General features: G+C 48.5%; 1 protein-coding gene across 3 annotated transcripts in view; it reads right to left on the bottom strand.

Annotated features, from left to right (window-relative positions):
* LOC135900215 (phospholipid-transporting ATPase ABCA3-like) overlaps positions 1-21,986 on the bottom strand; it is a 661,060-nt gene that overhangs the window by 383,575 nt on the left and 255,499 nt on the right. For all 3 annotated transcript variants that reach the window (XM_070536864.1, XM_070536866.1, XM_070536865.1), the window contains exon 9: positions 10,462-10,587. In XM_070536864.1, the coding sequence (XP_070392965.1) occupies positions 10,462-10,587 (126 nt within the window). The remainder of the gene's footprint in view (positions 1-10,461; positions 10,588-21,986) is intronic.

Here is a 21,986-nt window from a genome sequence, read left to right as displayed (position 1 = left end):
AGTCTTTTTTAAAATTGATTACCGTTTACTTTGAAATCAGGAGCCGATTTCATAAAATAATCTCAATGATCTCTCGAATATCTTTAGGTATGCGTCCCGTGCTGTTAATTTCTCTGCAAGCATCCCTCATACCCAGTCAGCGTGTTCTTGCCCGTTGGGGTCTACATGAGTCTCATTTTGTGCGCGAGAAGGTGAGCTTCAATGTGTTCTTGCACTGTGTTGTTTATGCCAAATTTAAGGAATGTCTCCGTCGAGGTGTTGACCGGCAGTCCGAGAGCGCATTTGTAAGCTTTCCTGAGGATTGCCTCTAATTCTTCTCGTTCCTGCGCGAGCGGTCTTTGGTAGGGGACACTATACAATCCTACTGACCAAGAGTGCCTGTATTAGCCTACATGTGTCCTCTTCCTTCGTACCTCCTCGTCTGTTTGAGATTCTTGCGATCATTCTCGTGATCTGCGCTGTGGTGTTTGCGAGATCTCTGATTGTGTGATTCACACGACAGATGCCACATGCCAAGGATCTTAAGTTGGGATACCTCCGGAATCTTCTTCCCCCCATGAAAATGTCTATGGAGTTTTGCAGATTGTATCCTCTTCTGTAGACTCTGAGCACCTCGGATTTCTCCGGGGAGCATGCAAGTCCGCAGTGTTCAGTGTATGCGTGGACTGTATCTGCTGCACTCTGCAGAAGGTCTTGTTTTTCTCCTAAGGAATCCTTGGTCAGGGAGGCCTCCCCACGCCTTATCAATGCTTACGTCCGTGCAAATATCAGCGATGCAATGCAATCCATAGCCGTATCAATACTACACTATAGATAGGCAGATTGTGACGTCGTTGGCGTACATGGCATGACTGACTCCCTAAATTTGTTCCAGTTTCCATGCTAAGGCGATGATAACAATGTTAAAAAGCATAGAAGATACCACAGAGCCTTGCGGTATTCCCTTTTTGGGCATATTGGAGGTGTCAGTTCTGATGCCTCCTATACCATTGGTGGCGGTTCTGTCACTGAGAAAAGCTTTGACGTAGTTGCGTATTCCCTGTCCGCAACCAGTGTTGCTGAGACCCTCCAACACAGCCCTATGACTTCCATTGTCGAAGGCCGCCTTAAGATCGAGTGCAAGCAAGATATTTTCTCCGTGTATCGGTGTGGTAGTAAGTACCTCCTCCTTAATCTGCAGGAGGATGTCTTGCGTGAAGAGGCATTTTCTGAATCCAAACATAGTGTGTGGCATGAGCTCATTATCCTCCAGGTGGGTCTCCAACCTCTGAAGCACAATTCTCTCCTATACTTTTTCCAAGCAGGGCGTTAGCGAAATGGGTCGCAGGTTTTCCAGACAGGGAGTCTTTCCGGACTTCGGGATCATTACAATTTCCGCATGTCTCCAGTCGTCCGGAATGAGACCCCGTTCCCAATGTTTATTTACGAATTCTGTAAATCGTTTGATCGAGTTTTCGTCTAGGTTCCTTATCAAGGCATTTGTGATGCCATCCTTACCTGGCGTGGTGTTCTTTGTGGCAGACATCACAAAGTGTCTGACTTCATCTGTGGTGATGGGTTCATCTAGAGTGGGATTTGCTTCGCCAGTGTATGCTAAGCTGCAGTCGACGTCCGTTGTATCCCCATTGTAGGGCTGCTTGATGTTCTCTAGCGTTTTCCGGTCTGTACCTTGGAATCGGCGCGCGATTCGTTGGGTCGTTTTACAATCTTTGGACTTGGTCATGGTTGGGTCTATAAGAACCCTTAGCAAGACCCATGTCTTTTTCCACGCTTAGGTCCCCTGCAGCTCTTTGCATTTTTGGTCCCAGTTGCGCCCTGAGAGTTCTGTCGGATACTCTTCGGCTTGTCTGGTGGCCTCGACGATCCTTAGTCTGAGTTTTCTGTTGTGCTTACGCCGCTTCCATCTCTTCAGTAGTCCCCGTCAGGCGTCCCATGGGCGTAAAAGATGCTTATCCACCTCGGGTATGTTGTTGGTGAGGGCGACCTCTCGGGTTAGCGTTTCACAGTCTGCCTTGATTCCTGCGACTTAGCTCGCAATGTCTGGGATCTCAGTATCTTCGAACTCCACCCTAGTTTTCCTATAGGCTACGCAGTCGGTGAGCGTAGCCTGGCTAAGTCTTTTTCTGATCGGGAGGATTTCTACCTTAATGCGCAAAATGAAGTCGCTGCCAAGCGTTTCTCCGTCGTTTTCCCAACGAACATCCCTCACCGCTCTGACGAATGCTAAGTCTGGGCACGAATCTCGGTTGATGCTGTTCCCCACTCGCGTGGGTTGGGTGTGGTTTGTGATGAGAGTTAGCCTTCTGTGATCCACTCCTCCGGCTAGATTCCTGCCTTTTTGAGTTTCCTTAACGTAGCCCCAGGTTTTGTGCCAGGCTTTAAAATCCCCCAGGATAACGAGACCCTTCTTGCGTGCTGCTTGTTTTGCCTTGCGTAGCAGGTAGCCGAAGTTGGCTTTCTTCTGGCTGGGCGGGCTGTAAATGTTGAGGAGAAAGATGCTTTCTTGGCTTTTTTTTTGGGGGGGGGGGTAATACGTTGAATAAAGACGTGGTCAATGTTCGTTGCATCGATGTCGTGTCTGATTGCAGTGACAGCTTTGTCTACCAGCGTCGTGACCTTACTCAGCCCGAGCCCTTCATACTCTGAGTAGCCCGTAAGAGTGGGTGAGCAGCCGGATTCCTGTAGGGCGATTATGTCTGGTGGAGCTGTGCAGTTAGTGATGTGTTGTTTAAGAAGACCCTGCTCTTTGTGGATTCCACGGCAGTTTTACTGTCACATAACGAGGGTTTCCATCTTGACCGAGCATTTACGGTCGCTCGTTACACTCAGCTCATGGCATAGTATAGGGTTTAGTTCTGAATTTCACGCCCGTAAATTGTAATAGGCATTTTCTATGCTTGCGCGCCTCCTCTTGGATGTTAGAAACGAGGTTGCTAAGATTCGCTAGTGCATTGGTCATGGCTACCATGGCAGTTGTGAATTCCTGCCGCTCTATGGTGGCCGACTGAGTTTCTTCTGTTTGCATATTTCAGTTTGTCTGCCCTGTTCTTAGTGCCTTAAGTACATCTATGAGCTCGTTGAGCTTCTGTCTATGTTCTGCCCTGAGCGTTTGAGTAGTTTGCCTTAACTCATTTACTTCGTTGTTCTGCGCGTTCGTGTTCTTTGGATCAGTGGGAGAGGCTGAAAAAAGGTACGCTTTCCAGCTCACCTTACTGTCTTCTTCCTTCCTGTCAGCGTTTCCTGGTCCGGCCACGTCCACCGGCGTCCCTGGCTTCGGCGTCCGGTTCCTCTTTTTTTCTCACCCGAGCGGTCCTCGGTTTCCTGAGGCGTTCCGCCTCAGGAAACCTTGCACTCCTTTGCCGTGTGGAGTACGGTTCCTTGCATAGCGCACACCAGGGCGCGCAGGTACGTCCGTGCTCCATGACTGGCTCAGCGCAGTTCGAGCAGAGCGCGGCGTCAAGTGTAGAGTATACATCCACCCTATTTCCAGGCTTCAAGCCTATATAGCCTACTTGCCGCGATGACCGGTAGAGGTAGCAACGTGTCTCGCCGCCGTAGTAGTAAACGTAGCGGGGGACGATCTTGCCCTGGAAGGTAACCACCGCGGTTTGCGAGTTTCCGAACATTCTTGCATGAAGCACTTTGACTCCTTGGGTACGTACCCGAAGGTGGGCTAGTAATTCGGTCGGCGTTGTACCGGCGTCCAGGCCGTGAATCACACCTTTGCACGAATTGTCCGGCGCTGCCACGTAAGCCGTCACTGCATAGTCTGTCGCTCCAAAACGTAGACTTAGAACGCTCTGCACAACATTGGCAGTCTCCATGCTTGGCATGCTGAGTATGGCGATGTTCGATCCGTTGCGCAACCGCATAAGCAAGTTGCCTTCGTTGCACATGTCTGGGTTTTCACATGCTTTGATGATAGCCCGAGCCATCTGATGTGTGCTCAGTTGACTGATGTTGAGCCCATTATTCGGTCTAATGATGACTTTTGAAATCGGTCTTCGGCAGTGAAGGTAGATTCTCTTGGCGAATGGGATTCCCCTTCAGTTTGGGCTGCCTCGCGCGCGGCAAGAGCGGGCACGCATCCGGGCCTCGTTCCTCGCTCGCGCACGCGAAATTTAACCGCGTTTGCCGACTCACCCTCAGACGCTTTCACTCATACGGAACCTCACGGTGACGCCGACGGCGATGATAGAAATGCGCCAGTAGTGTCCATATAATTGCTATCCCAGACAAATAACTTTACTCACCAGGTCCTGAGAAGCCCTGCCCTAGGGCGCAATAAAAATAAGAAGCGAATACCCATAGGGACACATAGGGCTCCTTAGGAAATGCACTGGGAAGTTTGTAGTAGGGCTGGGCCCGCTGAAATTTGGGGTTGGGTTAACTTAATATTTGTAGGTGGTTCAACTGAAATTATTGTGTTGGCCAGCTTTCCATTTGGGGGTGGGCGAACTTGACATATGCAAGTGGATGAATTGAAATTTGAACGTGGGCCAACTGAATTATGGGGGCGGGCTAACTTGAAATCTGACGGTGGGTCGACTGAAACTTTGGACTGGGCGAACTTAAGTTAGGTGGTGGGCCGACTTGAAACTTGAGGGTGGCCCAACTCAAATTTTGGCAGTGGCCCAACAGAAATTTTGGGGTGGGTAAACTTGAAATTTGTACGAGGCCAACTTGAAATGTGGATGGTGGCAAATTAACTTAGGGGATGGGCCAATTTAAAATTTATGGGCAGGTCAATTTGAACTTTAGACATGGGCCAAATCAAATTAGGGGTGGGCCAACTTAAATTTGGGGGCATGCAGGTTTGAAATTTGGGTGTGGGCCAACTGGAGATTTTGACGAGGCGCAATGTTCAATTGAACGCTTCTGAGCGTTCTTCGAGTTACGACAGGAGGCGATGGTTATGAACACCTCGCGAACAAGTGGGCGCCTTGAGGCACTTGGCGTGTTTTCATGTGGCGTTACCATGGCGCAGTCAGAACTCAGGCGAGAGCTCGCGTGACGAGGAACGCGCGCATAAAACAGGTTGAGCGACAGCGAGGGTGACATGGCATCGTCGCGATGCCCTCGCCCCTCACGCAGCCCTTGACGCGCTACGGCGTCAGCTGGTGTTCCCTTTCGCCCACTCTGCTCCGTGCAGGCGTGCGCGTGCTCGGCGTTCCGGTTCAATTTGTACGATTACATGAAGGGGCTGGATGCGTCGAGAAAATCTGCCAATTGTCTACTAAATCCTAAGCATGCTTTGCCACTAGAAAGGCCACGGGTAGAGGTGCATAAGCTAGGAAAAGCAAGTAAGCAAAACTAAGCAAAAACGAAGTCACAGCAGAACCAAACAATGCTTGAGCATTAGAAGACAATTCCCCTAATTTGTAGAGCTTTTTGTTACGTTTACTTCCTCAAAAGCTTTACGTTCCTTCTTTCTTTCTTTCCTTTTTCTCTCCCTACATGTTGTTTTCGCAGTATTTCGATTTTCGATAACTAGAAGTGGCGTAGCAAACCACGTGTGGGTATGAGACTGATTTACAGCCCGACGTACCACCAGTATCTACATCTCGATTATAAGTACTGATTGCATAAACTCGAGCTGCGAACTGACAATATTCCAGGGCTGCTTTGTGCGAGCGAACACAGAATACTTGCGTTCTCACTTGTACTCTGGCAACGGAAGTGCGTACAGAATAGCATTGTCCTTAAACGAAGGCCATTAATGAAATTAATAGCGTCATAAGTTATTGGTATCTGGAACTTAGAGCTTGAAACCGTGCCACTTCGTGGAGGCCATGACGTGCGTGTCTTGCACGTTCTGTGCACCAATAGATGGCGCTGGAGGCAGCACATTGCAACACAAAAGCAGGGAAGAGATTTATACGACAGGATCCATTACAGACATGGATAGCGGTACGAGGTCGATATTGAAGAAACTAAAAGATTAAAGAGATGTATAAAAAGATGGTAGATGAAAAACATATATAGCGTACCTGAATAAATGAAGCACGCTAGGTGACTATTTTTCACGGCCCCGTTTCAAAGGGGATGCCATGAAATCACCATCATCATCATTGTTGCTGCGGTAAAGCTAGGGAAACGTTGCAGCATGTTTTAGTAGAATGTTGAGATATATGCCTAGCGGTTGATTTAGTCACCTCTGGCCTTCTTGAATCCCTTGGGTTTAGCGAGAGCAGGGAGAAACTAACATGTCCGCAATAGAGATCAGTAAGAGGCGATTGAAAGATTGATGGAAGGAAAGTAGGGCAACGGCAAACAACGGAGGTGTACAAAAACAAAGTTCCCAATAGGGGCTCAGAAAGTTTAGCGGTGAGAATTCTTCGTTCCCCCCACTCCTTTTTGTGCTTTCTTAAGGTGTGTAGGAAATTAGGCAGTACTATAACGAGAGTTTGGTAGCGCAACGCACCTCCCCATTCTAAAGGGGACGCTCATAGCATTTATCCATGCACGTTGTTGGTTGCTGCTTGTTGCTGCTGCTGAGAACCTAGGCACACGGAGGACATATGCCTCGTTCATGGACTGGTCCTATGTCCTTGTGTGTGTGTTCATCCTGATGTTCCTTCATGACTCATCAATTAGCGTATGCGTTTCACGGAGTAATGAAGTGCGTTTTTCTACGTGGTGACACGCCGTCCTTATTGCTTCCACCTCGTGTAGCCGCTGCACCTCATGCGAGACTTAATGACAGTAAAAAAATTGAGCACACTTCGGAAGGCTGTTACAGGTTGTAGTACAACAGCCTATAAGACAAAGGGAATAACCTTGTTACACGGGCACTTGCAACGGCCGTTAACGCAAGCGGCAGTTGAACGCCGTAACGGTCGTGGGAACGGAACGGTGGTGGCTGCGCTCACACGGCACTTTCCATGTTCAGTAGGTTCACTTCCCTTTAGACCAGTTCTCACGTGACTCTTGAACTTTTATGCGAAGCATATTACGAGAGCTCAACCCAGCTCCTCAGGCGCGGCGGTGTCGCCTTGAAACCACGTGACACCGTGACGTCACGACAGAGGAGAAGTGGCTTTGGCTCAACTCTTGCAAGATGGGCTGGGTGGGAATCGAACCAGGGTCTCCGGAGTGTGAGACGGAGACGCTAACACTGAGCCACGAGTACGATGCTTCAAAGCGGTACAAAAGCGCCTCTAGTGAATGCGGTGTTGCCTTAGAAACGAGCTGTTTCTAAGGCTCAGGCGTGCGTCGCTTGCTCAGGCACACATTTCGTTGCCGCGCCGAACGCTGCGTTGCTCGACGCTCACCGCGTCCAATGCGGGGCGTCCAAGGCGAAGCAGAGTAACGCATGAGTTGTTTCTTCGTCTAGCCGAACCAAATATAGCCAAGCAACAGCAGTTCACCAAGCTAAACAGTGGTTCAACAACTAAAATAAAGGCTAGTATGATTCACATCCTGGGCTTAACCTTACCTAAGCCACAGCCATTTTTTACCTCACCAGCTCGAAAAAAATTTGTTTCTGGATCCAATTCGATCCATTGCGTTGCAAAATGGCTGCGTTTATTGCGGCTTCAGCGTGGTGAAGCGCCCCATTTCACGTTCCATCGCTTGTACAAACCGTAGCACCACTGTGCATTTCTTTTATGCGAAGCATATTACGAGAGCTCAACCCAGCTCCTCAGGCGCGGCGGTGTCGCCTTCAATACCACGTGACACCGTGATATCACGACAGAGGAGAAACGCGGCTACAACTCGCGCCGTCGCTCGCGGCGTCGCCCCCCGCAGCGGACGCGGTGAGCGTCGAGCAACGCAGCGTTCGGCGCGACAACGAAATGTGCGCCTGAGCAAGCGCCGCGCGCCTGAGCCGACGCCGACGACACCGGCTTTTCTGCGACACGAGCTCCTTAACGCTGTCGCGTTAAAATAAAGGCTAGTATGCTTCGCATCCTGGGCTTAACCTTAGCTAAGCCACAGCCATTTTTTTTCTTTCGTACCGCGAGTGACCGTCTGCGCGATTCAGCAGGTGCAGTGTTGAACGTGGTGCGACTTTGCGACGTGCACCCGCGAACAGCCGTGAAATTGCGCTTAGCCGGCCCTTTGTGAATGCGACCTTGATCGTTCACCCGATTTTAACGCGATAGCGTTAAGGAGCTCGTGTCGCAGAAAAGCCGGTGTCATCGGCGTTTGTGTCGGCTTCCGCGGCGTTGGCCGTGAGCGATAAATCACAGCAGGCACTTCATAAATAAAAAGCAACATCGAAAATGGGCTGGGTGGGAATCGAACCAGGGTCTCCGGAGTGTGAGACGGAGATGCTACCACTCAGCCACGAGTTCGATGCTTGATAGAAGTACAAACGCGCTTCTAGTGAATGCGGTGTTGCCTTAGAAACGTGCCGTAGAAAGTTGTACTGCGGTGTATATCGGTAATTATGAGCATGTAACTTACAGAAGTGGCATTTACATGAGTAGCGCAGTACGTTTCCGCAACATTTCTTCTGTGCTTACCGCACACGCAGAGCCATCTTGCGGCAAACACAGAAGACCTCCTCGTCTCAATGTACGGCGCTGCCCCGACTGGTGGCGCGCCACGAGCGCATTGGGGCTGTGCGCGGACCGGTGCCAGGTGCGTCGCGGCCCCGACTCCCTCTCCCCCGACGACGCTTCGCCGTTCTCCCACACGGGTTGCAGACTCAAGCGCCGTTCCTTTCTTTAGATTACTATCTATCTATCTCTCTGCCCGTGCCGATCGCGACGTTCGGCTGACGTAGACCGTTTCCTCCTCCGAGACACCGAGTTCTTTGGTTCGTTCCGTTTGCTCAGGCGCACATTTCGTTGCCGCGCCGAACACTGCGTTGCTCAACGCTCACCGCGTCCGATGCGGGCCGCCTCGTAAGTGATCGCTGCGCCGTAGCGCATTGTTTTACACCCCTTGGCGGGTCGACGGGAACGCTGTCGCGTTCCACCCTTGAAGGCGAAGCTTAAGCGTCCTCCAATTTTTCTTCTCCTGGTTGCGCACTACGAGGCCTTGTTCTCTGCAAAAAGGGCTGAACTGCAAGTTGTGCGCATTAAGAAAGCGCCAATCAAGAAGAAGCGGAAGGCGGCTGAGAGGTGACGTCGCAGCCTCGCTGCACTCGCTGCACTCACTGTGGTGATGTCACCCAGGCAAAGGAATGTGTGGGCGCTTTCCCGATCACCGCCTTGGTACGACACCACCGTGCCGACGTTGTCGGATCAAGATTTCAAGGCCAACATTCGCGTGACCAGTTCCACATATGCCTACAGCGTGAGCTCGTGTCCCTTACTAGCACGGGGGGATACGAACATGCGAGCTTTCACACCCCCATAACAGTGGGTCGCCCTCTCGCTGTACAGGCTGGTTGAACAGAAGTGGTTGAACAGCGTCATCATTCTTGCGTACACGGGCACATTTTGTTTCTGAGCTCGAAGCTCGGCGAGGTGATCCTGCTACAGGGTTATATGTAAAGAGTCAGTGACGTTGTCCAGGCAAAGCGTTCTTGCGCCGGCGCGCTCGCCTGCAGCGGGGACACGTTGCTGCGGCGGGCCTGCCGTCTTGCTTATTTCAAGACAAAACGGACGAAAACGGCGGCGGAACGGAGACCGGCGAGCTCCGTTGGTGTCAATCGCCGTTGGGTTTTCAACGGCGCTCGCGCTGCCGTATAACTCCGCCCAACGGCCGTTAAGGCCAACTGCTGTTTCCCTTAACGGCCGTTAAAGTGCCCGTGTAACAGGGGCATAAGCAGATGAAGCGCTGTAATGCCATACTCTCCGAAGCAGCTTCACACCTAAAGGATCTAAAGATATTAGCTGGGTGCAGTTTAGCAAAATAAAATGTAAAGCAGCCACACTACTTAGGTTGTTCACGTAGTTCTGACAACCCTAAAGAATAAATCCATAGTGTTCTTAACCGAATTACAAGCATTAATGTTGTAAATTCCAACGGCGAACTCCACCTAAAGTGAGGAACAGGAGAAAACCAAATAGCCACGCACATTATGCCCATGACGAATTCTAGTCTTCTAACTTCGTCTCTTATTCGCCCACCTGCACATTTCACTGAGAAATATACATGCGAAAAGCGATGTCTCCTAGAGATTATTTTTACCCCAGCTAAAATTAGACTGCTCATACCTCTTACAGCTTAAGTATATGTTTCTAAGCGAGGCACTTTCGCCAATGCTGCGTACATAAAGAAAGCCTGTCTTCGCCCATACAGCGGTAAAATTAGCTTCTCCTTTCTTATTTTGAGTCCCATTCCTCTGCATGTCACAGCTTATAGTATGATCACGTTATATGCCGCCGTGAATATTATGAATCAAAATTTTATTACACTTGCGAAAAACCATGTGGTTTCCAGTGCCTTTCCAGATCATTTCACATGTTTTTTTCCTGATGTAGCCATAGGTATGACAGAACTTTTCAAGCAGGATTTGCTGAAGTAAAATGTTTTCAACATGGAACATGCAAGCGAGCTTACCTTAACCAGATTCTTGCACTCTATTATGGGATCAAGGCTCGGCGCTGCTTCAAACCGCTCGGCGTTGTCAGTTTCGTTCACTCCAACGGCAACCACCACCATTTGGTCTGGAAACCAATAACTGGGCTGCAAAGTTCCAAGAAAAACTCGTAACTATCCAAATAAAAATAACTTTTAAGCTTCATTATTCCGGCCTCAGAAAGCTTTAATCTACAGCTAACTTGAGTGATCAGGACAACGATAGCATGGGAATCGAGTAGTTATGGCGCTACGTGTACTTAATGCGTGCCAGGAGTGAATAATGTTGAAAAAAATTGTAGGGTTTTACGTGCCAAAACCACTTTCTGATTATGAGGCACGCGAGTCAATAATGTTGAGTATGGGAAATATAAGAAGTGAGAAGCAGAAAATGATGACTAGAGGATAGCAGTAGCAAAGGTTAGAAACACACATCTGCTAAATGTAAAGAACAACTTATTGTGGTATTAAAATTCTTCAAACTTTAGCAGTTTTTTCACACAAAGCACGGAATACCAAGAATAAAACCAAGTACAGCAGCAAAGATAGCGTGCCACTGAGCCATGTACCGTTCCGAAAACAAAGAACACTCATAAAATTCGTCATCCATCCGTCCCTCCATGCCTTCATCTATCCGTCCGTCCAGCCAGCCTGACAGCCATTCCAGCCAAGCCAATCACAGCCGGGCACAATGCTGGACTGGAGCAGAAGTGCGCTTCTTTCTGCACGACCTGTAGACTGAGAGTTGTTGCTGCTATTACGACTTAATCCGGGGGTCGTGGGACCGTTGGGAAGATCATAATTACGGTTGTTACGCCAAGACGATGGCGGGCCAACGTGCGGGGTCGACGTCTGTTCGAGGTATCTGCAACTTCCCATTCTGTGAAAGGGGTAACAACCATCAGTGCATAGCTCAACTAACTGCTGACAGCAAGCAACGTCCAACGATGAGAAGGGCGTTCACTGCTGCTTTCCACCTAACTCGTTCTTGCGTCATACGCGAGACCGAAGGTGCAACATCAGAGGCGGAGTCCAGCGCCATGGTGCGACATCATGGAAGGGATGCTGCCAAGGGTTTGACTCTTCCGATTGGCCGAGACGAGGCCATAGAATTTTCTCGTCTATACTGTGGCTAGAAGGGAAAGCTATGGGCGCGCGGCTGCTGCACATGTGTTACCGCGCCAAGTAGTCCGGCAACGTTTGACAGTGCTTCTGGCTGCTCGGAAGAGACGCTGAATCGACGCAGCTTCCACGTACGATTATTTAGCGTTTGTCCAGATGCGGAAGTAAAAAGCACCAAAATAATTAAGCCTTTAGAGTCAGTGGCATGTTCTGTCTTATTTAACAGTTGCTAATAAAGCTTTTATGCGTTCTCTTCCCCAGCCTATAATCCAACCTGGATTAAAACGCGCGTCTCTCTTCACAAGCGCTCACAGACTTGTGCTCGCGCTTTGCCTCCGTAGCTTTCCCTTTATAGCCACAGTAAGTTGTCCGCAAGTATAGTGGCCTAGGAAAGACCACTGTTTAAAAGCGAACACGAATGCGGCGCTCGAGATGTGCTCAGACATGTAATGTACCCTGACATGTGGTGTGTTCCCATACCCGTGGAGCCAGTGGCGAGTTGTCAATGTGTAGGATAATGCTATTTCTCATTTCATTGAAGCTGCCGACATCACCTCCACACGAATAAGCAACTCTCGGCGACAGAGATGAACGACGGCAGTGGTGCGCTTAGTCGGCTTAGTGCGACGCCCCGGTATAGCGCAGGCCAGCTAACGTGTTTCAGTTGCTCCTGCGGCGTGGGTAAGCGATCCTTCTGTGTGACGCCCCACTTGGAAACACGAACGCAGACCAGGATCTCAACACTAGCTATTGCCGCAAAATTCAGGCATCGCTGCGAAATAGTCACCCCCGGCTCGACGGGAGCCGCTGAATATGGAGCAAGAAAAAATGAGATTTTAAAGGCTCCTTTTTTGGCTCTTTGCCCATTTTCATTGTTCGATGCTGGGATGGTGGTCGGAGTGGAAAAAAAGATGTAAAAAAAATGGCTGTGGCTTAGGTAAGGTTAAGCCCAGGATGCGAAGCATACTAGCCTTTATTTTAGTTGTTGAACCACTGTTTAGCTTGGTGAACTGCTGTTGCTTGGCTATATTTGGTTCGGCTAGACAAAGAAACAACTCATGCGTTACTCTGCTTCGCCTTGGACGCCCCGCATTGGACGCGGTGAGCGTCGAGCAACGCAGCGTTCGGCGCGGCAACGAAATGTGCGCCTGAGCAAGCGACGCACGCCTGAGCCTTAGAAACAGCTCGTTTCTAAGGCAACACCGCATTCACTAGAGGCGCTTTTGTACCGCTTTAAAGCATCGTACTCGTGGCTCAGTGGTAACGTCTCCGTCTCACACTCCGGAGACCCTGGTTCGATTCCCACCCAGCCCATCTTGCAAGAGTTGAGCCAAAGCCACTTCTCCTCTGTCGTGACGTCACGGTGTCACGTGGTTTTCAAGGCGACACCGCCGCGCCTGACGAGCTGGGTTGAGCCCTCGTAATATGCTTCGCATAAAAAAACGCTGGATATGTTTTCATCCCTCTGCTTTTTGTCGGTTGTTTCCTCCCTCTCGTTCGCTCGTACGTTCTCTCACGCGCTCGGGCTATTCACGCACGCTGACAGCAATCGTCCATGGTTTCTGTAGATTTTCCTTGCTCCATGTTCATGACCCTTTCGCTCGAGAAAGCAGCGGCGTATTAGTTTAATCACCCGGTGTATGTTAGTTAACTTTAAGCATCAGGAGTAGCGTTAAAGAAGTCCTATGTATCTTTATGTTACCTTCAACTATAGTTAGCGAGAGGATTGCATCATTTATCACAGACAAGAGTAAATTAAGCGACATACTTTATTAAGTAACGCGAGTATGGAAAGATATCTTAAATGCAAAGACCAGCCATTACTGTGGCACTACTTGAAAATAAATGGTCAACTTCAATGTTTACGACCTTATTAGGGCTCCTTGATTCTACTTCAATGGACAATCAGCCGGAGTTCTTGCTCTGTAGAATGCAAACAGCACTGCACAAAAAAAGGAGACCTACTTCTTTGGAAATCATAAACCCAACGTTAAACTCAGTACCAGGAGTATTGCTTATACCTTTAAAGGTCTTCACGATTCCCGGAGGACTAAAACACAGAACATTCTAGTAAAAATTTCTTGCACAACGCAATTTTTTTTCAGCAGTGTAGAAGTATTCAGATAATCTTTTTAGCGATGGCATGTGAGGGACAGCTCTACACAACCCGTGCAGACACACACGACACAGTGTACGACAGGGATACTTTTAAGGTATGGCTTCACACCGCAATGACTTGTGTGCAAATCTGTTACACTGCATGCACCCCTGTTGTTTCTGCGAGGTTGTGCAAATATATAGCTTATTTTTTTCGACTTTCTGGTCAGTTTTATGGAAAATTCCTGCTGGCGCTCATAAAGCTTCTGCGCAAATGGGTCACCGGTTACACTTGTGCAGTGTGTGGATTGACCTGCATGAAATAACTTGGCATGGATCAAAGCTTTGAAACGAGGTTGTCCTATTGTGGCAAGGATTGTTTACTGCTGTTGACGAGGACACATTGCGCGTAAGCTTAAACGTGCTGTTTGCAGACTAGCTATCCGCAGCGATGCGCATGACGACCAAGTTCCATGCCAACAGCAGAGATGTCTTTCGCGTAAGCAACCAATACTCTGTTTGTGGAAACTTCAGGAAAGACGGCATCCCACGTGCACCTGTTATCCTATTGGGCACAAAATAATGATTTAGGTTAGCACTTATCCCATTCATACTGCGTGACCCTCTTTAGTGGCCTTCTTCGGACGCGAAATCTTATGTCATAAGTCTGACCGTAGGTGCACCTCAGTCTGCAGCTGTCATTTCATCAAGTGTATCTTTACGCAGCCAGGCAAACAGAATGACCGATCAATTAACGAACGCACACCGCTCCCCCCTCACCCCCCTTGCACTCCGACTCGCCGCTTCAGTTCACCGGAGAGAGGGGTACGCTCGCAACTTCCACTGGCAATCGGTGGCGTGGCCACGTAGAAACAAATGTATTCCACTATAGGAGACCGCTGAGGTCTCATGCAAAAAAGTAGCACTCATATAGGTCAGTCGTGCCCAGTCCAACCACGCCCAGTCAAGCCAACCAGCCGTCCGTCCTTTGTTATCTTCCTTTCAAAATGATTGAACTGACGGACAGACATATGGTTGCATGGATGGATGGACAGGCGGACGTATGACTGGATAAGTGGATGGATAAACGGAATGAAGGAAGGAAGCACGGATGGACGAATGGAGGGACAAGGATATACCCCTCGATACTGGGTATTACTTTTCAGCGCTGGAGCTACATCATTCATTTAACAGCTACATCATTTAACAGCTACATTATTAATTTGATTCAGCTGATTATCCATCATTGAGCGAGCCCTCAGCCAAACCAGTGTCCCCCTTAGTTTTCCTTCAATGTAGAGAGCGAGCTAAGCTTCGTGTGAATTTCCGCGAAGATTCTTTTCCAGCGATATCTGGGCTTCGGACACCAGCAACAAACATGCATTCTACACATGCTGTAATACATGATGGTAGAGGAACTATATCTCTCGATAAGCAAAATTTTAAAATGCGTGCTTCTTTCCTTCTTTAGTTCACAGGTTCTGTTCTGTCAAACATATGCCCTTTTATTTTTTCGTTGCTTTCGCTTTTGAAGAAACGCGTTGCGAGATTGGAGCCCCGAGATTTTCGCTGTGTGTGTGTGTACGAGTACGCACGTATTTGTAATTTGTTGAAAAACACCGTGTTTGTGACGCGTAGCTGCTTGCACAGTCTTCTGCGTGTAGTTTTAGTCGTTCGCGGTTGTTTGCTGTTGTCTGTTTGATCTAGTCCTTCTGTGTATACCGTCTTCATATAAGTGGCTTGCTGGGCGAGTACATGGTACATTCTATAAATATGCGGGTGAACCGAAAAAGTAACCTGAAAAAACAGAGAAAAAAAAACAGGGAAGCACCAGGTCGCAGGCTTCAATCACGGCTGTGGCGGCCGCATTTCGATGAGCAAACTGCAAGAACGCCCTTTTACCTTGCGTTGGGTGCGCCTTAAGGATAGCTAGATGGTCAAAAGTAATTCGGAGGCCCCCATTATGGCGTGCCTTGCAATCACATCGTGGAATTGCAAGCTGAAACTCAAGAATTTAATTTCTTCTTCAAGAGAGCCACTGACAATACCACAGTGGTGTTTTGCTGGATAACACAAATTGAAGAGCTAAAGGTTGGGCCATTATTGAATAGTATGAAAATCAACAAAATTCACGTCATATAAACGTAACAATGTGATTGCAGGTCTAAATTTTCTGCAGAAATTTATTTATTGCGCAAGAGAAGCTATAGGCATTAAAAAAAAGAAGAAACGAGAGCGTGCGTCAATATCTGCTTCTCCTGCTTCATTACATAATTAAGGCCGAAAATTTGCTTCAATCTTGAATATGTCGGCATCAATCGACGGCTAAGGTTACAAGGATTCCGCCGATACCACGTTTTCAACGGTGGGTGGGCATGTGCGCAGTCGTTCGAGGACTTTTCTGTGCGACCTCTGCCTGGCAGAGACTCGGCGGACGAGCTCAGCGTGGTTCCGCACGCTCAAGCCACGATGTTTACAGCTATGTATATCACCGTTGAGGGTGAGGATATCTCTCCTGACGAAGTCAGGGAAAGCACTGGGTGGACCACAGCCTTACACAAGCGAAAACCCATCATCCAGGACCCGCTCGGGCAGGTTCACCGAGTCACCGACAGGCGACGTTGTGGGGGATAAAAGCCAGGCTCCGGCGATTGTCAAGACACGGCTAACCACTGCTTCGAGATCGCCTCGGCTACCGGAAGAGCACGTTCGAATCATAATCCGTCTCCGTGGAGGACTGGACATCAAGAAGATGGGGCACTTCAGAGTTGCCCAAGCCCTCACTACCGCTGCTAGACTTACGGAGGCGGATACGGCGGAGCATATCATATGTCCGAACATGGTGCAAAACATATTGGCGGCAAGCACAACACCAAAGCACAACGCCATGGCCTACGCCGATGTGAAAACAATACTTACTCGGCAAGCAAGCCTACGAAGTTAGTGCATATATCGCAGCCCCCGAAAACTCATGCAAGGGAGTTATTCGTGACATTGATCCCACCATCGACCGAGAGGAGCTCAACCGCCCCATCATTCAACCCAAGAATGGAAGCGCGCTCGAAGTGAGAAGAATCAAGAACACAAGCTCGGCAGTAATCCTGTTTGATGGACTCAAAGTCCCGGACTACGTAAAATGCGGTCCCAGTTTGGTCAAATGCTTACTCTATAGCAGACAAACTGACGTTTTCTATGCCTGTGGCAAGCTTGGCCACAGAGCTGGCGTTTTCCCAACCCCTGAAAATGCAACCTGCCGCGGCTGTGGTGCGAGCAACGCGGACGATAAGCACGAATGTATATCGAAGTGCACCCTCTGCGGAGGCCCTCATCCTACGGCTGACAGAACCTGCAAGCAAAGGTTCCGAATTCCGTTTGTAGTTAAACAACGGAGAAGGTAACGACGCAACCGCGAACAATCCAACCAACCAACTGGGTCGCCAACCCCTCTTAAGCTGGCCCTCAGCAGCTCGCACAGATCCAGGAGCCGATCCCGAGACGCCGACGGCGAGGATGGAGGCTACCAGGACCGTGCCCCTTCTAGGGGTCACTCAACGGATCGCTCGTCTTCCAGGGGCCGCAAGGCCCCCAGGATGCACTCCCGCTCCTGGGGCCACTCTCGTTCCAGGGGACCTGGAGTTCAGATCCAGGAGGCTGCTGATTGTGGTACCACATGGGCTGACCGGGTCAAGGAATCACCGAAAAAGCTAATGGGGGGTCAATCGCCAGAGCACGACAGGATTGCACAATTGGGAAGAGAAAATGTTTCGTTAAAATACGCAACGGAACAGCTCAAAGCAGAAATTGCATAACTAAAGAAAGCCAGCAAGCGAGAGACAGTTCAACCCACTGAGGCCCTTGCAGCAGGAACGCCCATGGAGATCCCCGTAGCGGAACCGGCTGCCAATGGTCTGCCCGAAAAGAGGGCGCTGGCAGTTCATGCCTCAGACAAGAGCATCAGTGTTCGTAAATTGAAAAAAAAAAGCGATAGATAAAATTGATGAATTCCTCGAAACAGTTCAAATTGTTATTGACGAACTCGCGGAGGTGGTCAGAGCACAAGGAGTCAGCTGCATTAATCTGGAGTACGACGTTTCTACAACGGCTACAATTACATCGCTGGACAAAGTGAATGACACCGACACTGAAAGGTCGGCAGCGGCTGTACTCCGCAGCATTGTATAATACAAGCTAACTGCTACGTCCCACCATGGCGGCACATCACAGGGTAATTAATATCTGGCAGTGGAACCATGGGGGAATACATCGTAAAGGGAATGTCCTCCAACAGTTCATTCGGACCCACCCGGAAAAGCCACATGTGGTCCTATTACACGAAACGCTCACGGATACGGTCCCCCAACCGGGCTACAAATCGCGTACCCGATATGGTGATGGGAAGAGGGGCAGCACATTAGTCACCAACAAATGTGCGTTCAAAGCCCACGATCTAAATCTTGAATCCAATAAGGTTGAACACGCGCACGTCGAAATCATCCCCAGCGGGCCGTTCAAGACAAGTATATTTATACTTAGCATATTTAGTTCAAGTTCAAGTTCAAGTTTATTCTTCTTCTAGTACAGACTAGAAACGTCCTCCCGGGCTAAAAGCTGCCGTCAGCAGCTTGACTGGACCCAGGAGGCGTTATACATGGCAACGCGATAACAATAACTTTTTAGTACAAAAAACGTAAGCAGAAGTTTACTAAACATAAACTAAACATAAAATTGAAAAAACTGAGTTACATGCTTATGAATGGATATGTAAAAAAAAAAGATGCCTTTTTTTTATACAAGTAAACAAATAGGCAAACAAGAAAAAAACATAGACATTTATATGCATCGTTATACATGAATATATGTGTCATAGGTTAACGAAATACATCTTCAACTCTTTACGAGAGAATTTATTAGCGTGAACATGATTATTTAGCATTTTCGGCAAATTGTGTTTAATAGATTGCAACTTATACTCGGTGCGAAAGCGCGGTACAAGCCAAGGTTCAGGATTTCTTAAATGCACAGGTATGTCATGGTGCTGCAAGGTCGCTAGTGATATAAGAAAATCTCTCCATTCTTTCCTTGCAAAATAAAATATTTGTAAAAGACGATATTCGTAGTATCGATCTACCCATATGATTTGGTATGTTTGCGATAATGTTTTTGTTGTTGATCGGGCTTCAATATTAGCAATGTGTCGGAAAAGTGTCTTTTGTAATGTAACTATTTTATTTATGTTAGTTCGCGTTGTCGTTGCCCATACTAAACTGCAGTAATTAAATTGCGAGGTGAACAATGCATGATAAATTTGTAGCTTGGCTTTTGTCGGCATGTAAGCTCTACAGCGAGATAGTACACCGGCGACTGCAGAAAACTTGTTTCTAAGGTTATTAAAATGGGCATCCCAACTCAAATGACAGTTCAACTGTCATTTGAGTGTCATAGTACAGCCAAAGACCTCAGGGCTACATTATCAACAGGGCTACAGCAAGGCCAAGACATTCCCACTCCTGGTGGCGGGAAACTTCAACGCTGCGCATCAAGCATGGGGGTACCAACAAGCTCACCGCAAGGGCGTTGACCTATGGCAAACTACAGTCAATAATCACCTCACGCTTATACAAGATCCGGCTTTTCCAACCAGGATCGGCAACTCCTGCTCTAGGGATACCACACCTGACCTCTTTTTCATATGGAATGTAGAATCGGCACCTTGGTCCAACCTCCAAGTGGACCTTGTCAGTGATTACAATATCCTGGCCACCTCCGTCAACGTGAGAAGCGGGGACCTCAAAGAATTAACTCTTACTGATTGGGATTACTTTCGCAAGATTAGGGAAGAGCGAGCACAAACACATGACTCAGCACTTAGCCTAGAGCCGTGGGCTGAACAGTTAAAGGGGGACATCAGCGCGGCGACAAAGAAAGTCCAGACTGAACTGGTGGTGGACAGGATGGATAGCCACCTCGCTCATCTCCTAGAAGTTAAACGTCACTGATGAACAGATGGACAAGGCAGGAACTCAATCGAAGGCTCCGAAAAAAGGTTGCGGAGCTTAACAAAACTATAGAAGATCACTGCCAAACCTTGAGCAGACAACAGTGCGATGAGGTATGCAATCCCGTGGATGGCCAGATGACCAGTTGGAGCTAAATGGAACCTACTGAAGCATCTGCTCGATGTTACCAATACCAAGTCAAATCAAAGACACGCGATAGCGAAGGTTTTACACCAGGCATCACATCATATTGCAGCGGTGGCGTAGAGGTAGAACACCCGCCTCGCGTGCAAGAGGTCCGTGGTTCGAATCCCGGTGCCGGCAATTTTACACCGGATTTAAAAAAAAAAATCCGCGTGTTGATAAAATTGCACAAACAGGCCTGGAGTGTGGCCTGATCTCGGTGACCAGAACCGGTAACGCACTCCCTCACCAGAGCAGGATTGGCCACCCTGGTGCAGTACTTGGCCACAACCTCCTATATGAACACAACAATCAAACCCCGGCCCTCAGTCCCCAGCAGCTGTGAAGCAACTGACCACGGCGGCGGTCGGACCTGCGACGCAGCAGAGGGTGCTAAGAATCACTGGCTCCGGACAGGCCGCCATTGGAATATGAACCTGGCAACGTTTAACGCTAGAACGTTATCTAGTGAGGCGAGTCTAGCAGTGCTATTGGAGGAATTAGAGGGCAGTAAATGGGATATAATAGGGCTCAGTGAAGTTAGGAGGCCAAAAGAAGCATATACAGTGCTAAAAAGCGGGCACGTCCTGTGCTACCGCGGCTTAGCGGAGAGAAGAGAACTAGGAGTCGGATTCCTGATTAATAAGAATATAGCTGGTAACATACAGGAATTCTATAGCATTAACGAGAGGGTGGCAGGTCTTGTTGTGAAACTTAATATGAGGTACAAAATGAAGATTGTACAGGTCTACGCCCCTACATCCAGTCATGATGACCAGGAGGTCGAAAGCTTCTATGAAGACGTGGAATCGGCGATGGGTAGAGTGAAAACTAAATACACTATACTAATGGGCGACTTTAATGCCAAGGTAGGCAAGAAGCAGGCTGGAGACAAGGCAGTGGGGGAATATGGCATAGGCACTAGGAATAGCAGAGGAGAGTTATTAGTAGAGTTTGCGGAACAGAATAATATGAGGATAATGAATACCTTCTTCCGCAAGCGGGATAGCCGAAAGTGGACGTGGAGGAGCCCGAACGGTGAGACTAGAAATGAAATAGACTTCATACTCTGCGCTAACCCTGACATCATACAAGATGTGGACGTGCTCGGCAAGGTGCACTGCAGTGACCACAGGATGGTAAGAACTCGAATTAATCTAGACCTGAGGAGGGAACGGAAGAAACTGGTGCATAAGAAGCCGATTAATGAGTTAGCGGTAAGAGGGAAAGTAGAGGAATTTCAGATCAAGCTACAGAACAGGTATTCGGCTTTAACTCAGGAAGAGGACCTTAGTGTTGAAGCAATGAACGACAATCTTGTGGGCATCATTAAGAAGTGTGCAATAGAAGTCGGTGGTAACTCCGTTAGGCAGGATACCAGCAAACTATCGCAGGAGACGAAAGATCTGATCAAGAAACGCCAATGCATGAAAGCATCTAACGCTACAGCTAGAATAGAACTGGCAGAACTTTCGAAGTTAATCAACAAGCGTAAGACAGCTGACATAAGGAAGTATAATATGGATAGAATTGAACATGCTCTCAGGAACGGAGGAAGCCTAAAAACAGTGAAGAAGAAACTAGGAATTGGCAAGCATCAGATGTATGCGTTAAGAGACAAAGCTGGCAATATCATTACTAATATGGATGAGATAGTTTAAGTGGCTGAGGAGTTCTATAGAGATTTATACAGTACCAGTGACACCCACGACGATAATGGAAGAGAAAATAGTCTAGACGAATTCGAAATCCCAAAGGTAACGCCGGAAGAGGTAAAGAAAGCCTTGGGAGATATGCAAAGGGGGAAGGCAGCTGGGGAGGATCAGGTAACAGCAGATTTGTTGAAGGATGGTGGACAAATTGTTCTAGAGAAACTGGCCACCCTGTATACACAATGTCTTATGACCTCTAGCGTACCGGAATCTTGGAAGAACGCTAACATAATCCTAATCCATAAGAAAGGGGACGCCAAAGACTTGAAAAATTACAGACCGATCAGCTTACTGTCCGTTGCCTACAAACTATTTACTAAGGTAATCGCAAATAGAATCAGGAGCACCTTAGACTTCTGTCAAGCAAAGGAGCAGGCAGGATTCCGTAAAGGCTACT

This window comes from Dermacentor albipictus, chromosome 4 (assembly GCF_038994185.2).
Source record: "Dermacentor albipictus isolate Rhodes 1998 colony chromosome 4, USDA_Dalb.pri_finalv2, whole genome shotgun sequence".
In the NCBI taxonomy this organism is placed as follows: domain Eukaryota; kingdom Metazoa; phylum Arthropoda; class Arachnida; order Ixodida; family Ixodidae; genus Dermacentor; species Dermacentor albipictus.
The sequence above is the reverse complement of the archived record's forward strand: the minus strand, read 5'-3'. Positions and strand labels throughout refer to the sequence as shown.